Genomic DNA, 6,242 nt, shown 5'->3' with positions numbered 1-6,242 from the left:
CCAGCTCACTTACTGAGAGACTAGAGAGTGAGAGAGTGAGAGAGAGAGAGAACAGCAAAACAAGCTCGTGATTCGTGGATTTTCTCTTGTTCGTTTTCCTTCACTTTCTCGGCTACCAAACAGAGGGTACTTACTTGCTCATATCTCCATACAAAAATATACTTTTTATTTATTTATTTTTATTTTTCTGATTTTACTGGGTTTAAGAACTTGAATGGCTATAGATTCTCTCATACTCGAAGAATGTAGCTTGCTCTCTGAAATTTCCGAATTTTCTGTGATGTTTGTGCTTGTTTAGGAAAAGAAGAGGTTCTTTCCTACTGTTGAAGCTCTTGTTTCCCCAACAAAAATGTTCGGTTTTTCTCGCAGACGCATGAAGCTTGGACGGTGACCTTTTCTTCTTATTCTATTTTCTGCTTTATCTCCACTTTGACCTCTCTTGCTTTTTTTGTTTTTTTGGTTGAAAATATTGAGCTATATTTCCTTCAGTTTATACCTCTTAATCAGTGAATGTTGTGACATTTGAAAGTTAGATATAAATTTGTGATAAGAGTAAAAATCAGTGTGTTTGTGTGGGCTCAGATTAAAAGTCCAGCTCTCAGACTCTGCTCAGGGAACTAGAAGCCCCATAAGACAACCGAAAAGAAATAACAGCTCAAATGTAAGGCATTTAGCTTTGTTTTGCATATAAGTTAATTTGGCCTCAATCAGTCCTGCACTAAGCTTATTTGAAATTTCCAGAGTGAATTTGATGCGCCTGCAAGTAGTAATTCTGATGAGCTCGATCACCAGTGTTCGTCTGCTGCCCCTGAGATTAGTAATTCCACAATGGGGAGCTCTGAGAATTGGATGGTGTTGTCAGTTTCTGGGGACAAGCCAACGCCCCGCTTCAATGTAAATTGTTACTGATACTTGGTCCCGTAATTGCTTCACATGGTACATTGATTTAATTGATTTGTTTTGATGATGTTGCTGAAAGTGAAAGCTTTGTGTTTAATGTTCCTGCATAGCATGCCGCAGCTGTAATTGGGAACAAGATGATAGTGGTTGGTGGTGAATCTGGGAATGAATTGCTAGATGATGTACAGGTAGGATAATGTTCCTTATGCCTCAAGGGAATTATTTAAACTTGGAGAAGCTATCTTTGGCTTTTATTTGATAATGAATTCAATGGGGACTCATGTTGCAAATCATTATGTTGAATATACAATAACGGCTGGTGTTTCCAATTGCATCAGGTGCTTAATTTCGACAGTTTTACCTGGACCACAGCTTCGTCAAAGCTTTACTTGTCACCGAGCAGTCTACCATTAAAGATCCCTGCATGCAAGGGCCACAGACTGGTACAATCATATATTTGTACCAAATGTTGTGTCGTGTTTGTTTTTCTTTTCCTCTGTTATGATGCTCCAGCGTACACTTTGCTATATTAAATTGGATATATTGCCTGGTGAGCAACATTGGATATCAAAACCCATGTAGATGAGGAATTGGGGCAGCTGGTTTCCTAGAAAGCTATGAACTTAAAATTTGAAAGAATACCAAGGAAAAGAGTTACCATATCATAAATTGGAATCAATAACAATGTCTAGGTAAATCAGATTGGTTGATCTTTTGAAAGTTTTGTTCGTTCTTTCTCTTGTCTAGGTGTCTTGGGGAAAAAAGGCACTCCTTATTGGAGGAAAAACTGAACCTGGGAACGAAAAAATTTCAGGTTAAATTTCTGTCTTGAAGCTCACGAAATCATCACCCTTTTTTTTTGCTTGTGCTTGTATGAAGTTGTCCAATTGTTCTTTCATTTTGCAGTTTGGGCATTTGACACAGAGACAGAATGCTGGTCTCATATGGAAGCTAAGGGCGATATACCGGTACTTCTTTTAACGAGTTAATTACACAAATTTCTTGGGGTTTAGCATAATTTCGACTTAGGCCTTACACTTATAACACAACTACTTGAGTTTTAATTATGGTTGCATATACACCCCACCGTTAATCTACTGTGAGTAAAAAACTGACCTCAGTTTAATTATTTTCTTAAAATGCCAAATTTGACCTCAGTTGTATGTAGTTAATAATAGTAAAAAATCCATCAAAAACACTAAGACACCATAAACGCTACAATAACAGGAGCTATTTTTTAGGTGAAGATGCTAAAAGGACATGGCATCCACTTATTGAACCAATAAGTAATTACTACATTGTCTCTGTAACTTATTGTCTGCCTCAGTAACTTCGAATTAGTGACCTAATGATAATTTAACGGAGTGTGATAGTTTAATGCTAAGCAGTCCCACCCACATCTCACGCATGGCAGGTTGCTCGCACTGGTCACACTGTTGTCAGGGCAAGCTCTGTATTGATCCTATTTGGGGGTGAAGATGCTAAAAGGAGGAAGCTGAATGATCTGCATATGTTTGATCTGAAGTCCTTGACATGGCTACCTCTTCATTGCACGTGAGTCAGTTTTGCTATATTGTGTGAAATTCGTTGTTCTAATGTTAACCTCTTTCCTTTTATGGAAACCCTGGTTGCAGGAACCTTTTATCTAAGATTCTTTGTCAACTTTTTAATTTCTTGATATGCGTGCAGAGGAACAGGACCATCTCCGAGGTCCAATCACGTGGCAGCTCTTTATGATGATAAGACTCTTTTTGTATTTGGAGGCACATCGAAATCCAGGACTTTGAGTGATCTGTATTCACTTGACTTTGAAACTGTGTGAATTCTCTCTCATTCTTATATCTTTTAAAATACTGGATTATGTGGCCAAACATTTCATCTCGTTATGGATGAGAATTTGATGTTTATCTGTGATGTGCTGATGGACTTTTTCCACAGATGGTATGGTCAAGAATAAAGAAACGAGGTTACCATCCATCACCAAGAGGTGGTAGCTGTGGGGTCCTATGTGGAACCAAATGGTATATTGTTGGGGGTGGAAGCAGGAAAAAACGTATGCCTCATAATTGAAAGACATGCTTGAACATTTTTTCCTGTCTCTGTAACGTTGAGCTTTTACATATGACATGCATGATTGTTATGCTTCCTATGTCAGCTTTGAAACATTAAAAAAGGTTGTAACACATTCTATTGGCTTACTTATCCAAAAAAAAACAGATAAAAAATTTGTGAATTTGATATCCAAGCATATCCCTTAATGCAATTTTTTCTAATCTTTCCAGGACATGCGGAGACTCTGATCTTTGATATCTTGACATTTGAGTGGTCAGTGGCCATTGCATCACCTCCTTCTTCAATCACTGCCAATAAGGTGTGCAATGGTGATTTTATCCTTTGCCATAATTTTCATAGGTTTTGACGTTTTATTTTCCTTTAAAATACCTTAGTTTTAGCAATGTTCTTCTTGTTTAACACATTTTTTAACTTATAAAACAAATACTCACTTTTATATGTAGTCCAAATAGATGTCATTTTCGAACACTCCATGATGTCAGTAAAACTAGCTTATGGAATGCAGGAATAAAATTGACACTGAGGCAGGGCAGGGACAAAGTGGTTCCCTGCTTGTGCTTTGTCTAAAGTTTAGGATTCCCATCCCCGCCTTACATACATGGGGACAGGTAAGGTAAACGTACAATAAGAACAGAGATACTGTAATAGCAAAACATATATTACAAGGGTTGAGTGGGGATGAGAGTCCTAGGATGGGTACTCTGTCCCTCATGTAAGGGCTATGGTCGATCCCTGCAAGTTCCAATTATGAAAATTTTCCATTCTTATGACAGCATGAACATAATTCTTTGGTTGTTACTTTATGCATTGTTCTTATGTTGCATTCTCAGGGTTTCAGCCTAGACCTTGTGCAGCACAAAGAAAAAGATTTTCTTGTTTCATTTGGTGGATGCAGAAAGGAGCCAACAAATCAGGTTTGTAGAAACTCATGTTTATAGTTTAGTTGATTTCTCATTAAACGTGCCTTATTCCCTCAAAAAATTTGTTGCAGGTCGAAGTACTGACCATAGAAAAGAATGAATCATCCATGAGTCGCCAATCTTTTCCCAGCAAAGTCCCTGGAACTTTGTTGCCTGAGAAACGCTCATCCACTGGCCTGGTTGGTCAACTAAATAATGGTTCTTCTCAGCGCTCAGTTAATTCAGTTACTAGACAAAATCTTGCATCTGCAATTGAACATCATGGTTCTGGAAGAAAATCTTTGTCAGAGTCCTTGCTTGTTGATCCAAATCCTGTTTCTGGTAATGTTTCACTTAGGAAACAATTCCATAATGAGGAAGAATACAACACGACTGTTAAGGTGGTAAAGAGTTCTGAAGATGAAAGTTCTTTCTCGCAGGTAAGTTGCAGAAGTTTTTCTTAACTAACTACTATCTGACTTATGTTCCATCTCTATCACAAGTTAAGAATCGAGTTATAAGACGAAACTTATATGGTTTGAAGAAAGTTTTGAGTTCAGTTTTGCTTTGTGTTCCTTAGATTGCCCAAAGACTGTTTGGGGTTGCCTTACAAATCTGTTTCATTGTGCCCAGTCATTTTTGGTTGTAATTTAACCTGCTTCGATCATATACTGACTTAAATATTATATTCATTTCAGCCAACAGAAAAGAAAAACAGTCGATCTGATTCAGGAGTCCCGACTAACGTACTTGGAAATAGACTCTATTCGGAGGAGATGCTCTCTGGATATGAGTATGAAAATTCAAATCATCACAATCATGGAATTGGAAACCTTTCAGTTGGTAACAATGATGCAGTGTTCCTAGAAACTGATAGTAAACCAGGGGCCCTATCAGCTCCATCAAGTATTTACCACTATTATGAATCAAAGATGGCTACACTAATAAGAAAGAACGGAATTTTAGAAGGGCAGTTGGCTGCTGCATTGACCAGCCGAGAAGCGGCTGAGAAAAATTTATCATCTGCCCTCAAGAGCAGACAGGAGATGGAGAGAAAATTGGCAGACACTGCAAAGGAGATGGAATTGCTCAAGGAAAAAGTTGCTGGTGTAGAGATAGCACAAGAAGAGGCTAACAACCTCTCAAATATTGTTCATTCTGACAATGTGAGGCTTGAGCACGATGTGGCTTTCCTCAAGGCAGTTTTGGATGATACTCAGAAGGTATTGTGAACATCACACTTTAATGTTCTCATTTAGTATCCAAGTTGTCACTTATTACATTAACCAATTCAAATCAATTCTGGTGATTAAATATAAATGCAGGAGCTCCATTCAACTAGAGGAGTGCTTGCAGGAGAACGAGCAAGGGCATTCCAACTACAGGTACGGCTTTGAAAGGGGTGAAATTTTCTGCTGAATGTTGCTTTACATTAAAACTCTTATAGCATCTTTTATGGCAGCTCTTCTTCAAAATAATTTACCTCGAAACTTTACAATGCATGTGCCATTTTACCAAAATCCACATATCATAGGTTTAGACGTTTAGTTCTTAATTTTGTTTTCCCCCTTTGATAACCTCATTTTACATATATCAGGAGTTGAATCCAATACATGGAACTTATAAAACCTTTTTATCATTCACTTGTTAAAATTAGACTTGTTTTCTCCTCTCTGATTTGTTTTAAGCCACTGTCGCCATCCCTTCATGTTGCCATGCAGGTCGAAGTCTTTCATCTCAAACAAAGATTGCAATCTATGGAGAACCGAGCACCTACCCCAAGGAAACCTTTCTAGTCTGTGGAAAACAAAGAGTTTAGAGTTTAGGGACGTCAACATCTAATGAAAGGCGAGCAGGGGACTGTGGAACAAATCACAACTGCACTCCAATGGCACAGGCCCAACCCATAGCAGGAGTCAAGCCGCCTCAATCTTTGCTTGGTTACGAGCCCAGTCACTCACCTCGGGAGCTTGTTGTGGGGAAATCCTACTTGTTCTACCATGTACATAAGTGTATCAACCAATCACCTTAAACATGTATGTTTCTTTTTTGGTCAAAAGCTTGAAACGAAAGCAGATATGCTAGATTTTGTGAGCTCTTTCCACTTTCAGATGAGGAAAACGTTGATTCTGTGTCTAATGGCGACTGAGAAGCTAATTTCTGTGCATATTGTACCCTTTTTTGGCAGCGATACTTATTACCATTGGCTGCTAACCAATAAATCCTCATCTGTTAGCAATAACTATTTGATAGACGACACAATTTCATGCAAAGACGACATTGCACCGAGGCAGCCACATTAACCAAATTTGCAGGCACATTTAAATCCAAACATTGCAAGGGTGTGACAGGAATTCATTAAGGTACAAA

General features: G+C 38.3%; 1 protein-coding gene across 1 annotated transcript; it reads left to right on the top strand.

Annotated features, from left to right (window-relative positions):
- LOC117615985 (acyl-CoA-binding domain-containing protein 6) lies at positions 1–6,114 on the top strand. The gene is made up of 17 exons (XM_034345182.1): positions 1–126; positions 299–387; positions 583–661; positions 742–894; positions 1,011–1,088; positions 1,239–1,343; positions 1,648–1,714; positions 1,807–1,868; positions 2,315–2,454; positions 2,590–2,716; positions 2,839–2,953; positions 3,183–3,271; positions 3,804–3,887; positions 3,965–4,312; positions 4,571–5,095; positions 5,198–5,257; positions 5,594–6,114. The coding sequence occupies exons 2-17, from the start codon at positions 350–352 to the stop codon at positions 5,666–5,668; spliced, it is 2,145 nt and encodes a 714-aa protein (XP_034201073.1). The 5' UTR covers positions 1–126; positions 299–349; the 3' UTR covers positions 5,669–6,114.
- Positions 6,115–6,242: the final 128 nt, after the last annotated feature.

Source organism: Prunus dulcis, chromosome 1 (genome assembly GCF_902201215.1).
Source record: "Prunus dulcis chromosome 1, ALMONDv2, whole genome shotgun sequence".
NCBI classification, from domain to species: Eukaryota; Viridiplantae; Streptophyta; class Magnoliopsida; order Rosales; family Rosaceae; genus Prunus; species Prunus dulcis.
The sequence above is the reverse complement of the archived record's forward strand: the minus strand, read 5'-3'. Positions and strand labels throughout refer to the sequence as shown.

What these genes read in the sequence shown, in the direction of transcription:
- LOC117615985 (XM_034345182.1), top strand. Translation starts at nt 350, where the DNA reads ATGTTCGGTTTTTCTCGCAGACGCATGAAGCTTGGACG. An exon ending in AAGCTAAGGGCGATATACCG is followed by an intron (nt 1,869 to 2,314) that starts GTACTTCTTTTA and finishes CACGCATGGCAG; the next exon opens with GTTGCTCGCACTGGTCACAC. An exon ending in CAAGGGCATTCCAACTACAG is followed by an intron (nt 5,258 to 5,593) that starts GTACGGCTTTGA and finishes GTTGCCATGCAG; the next exon opens with GTCGAAGTCTTTCATCTCAA.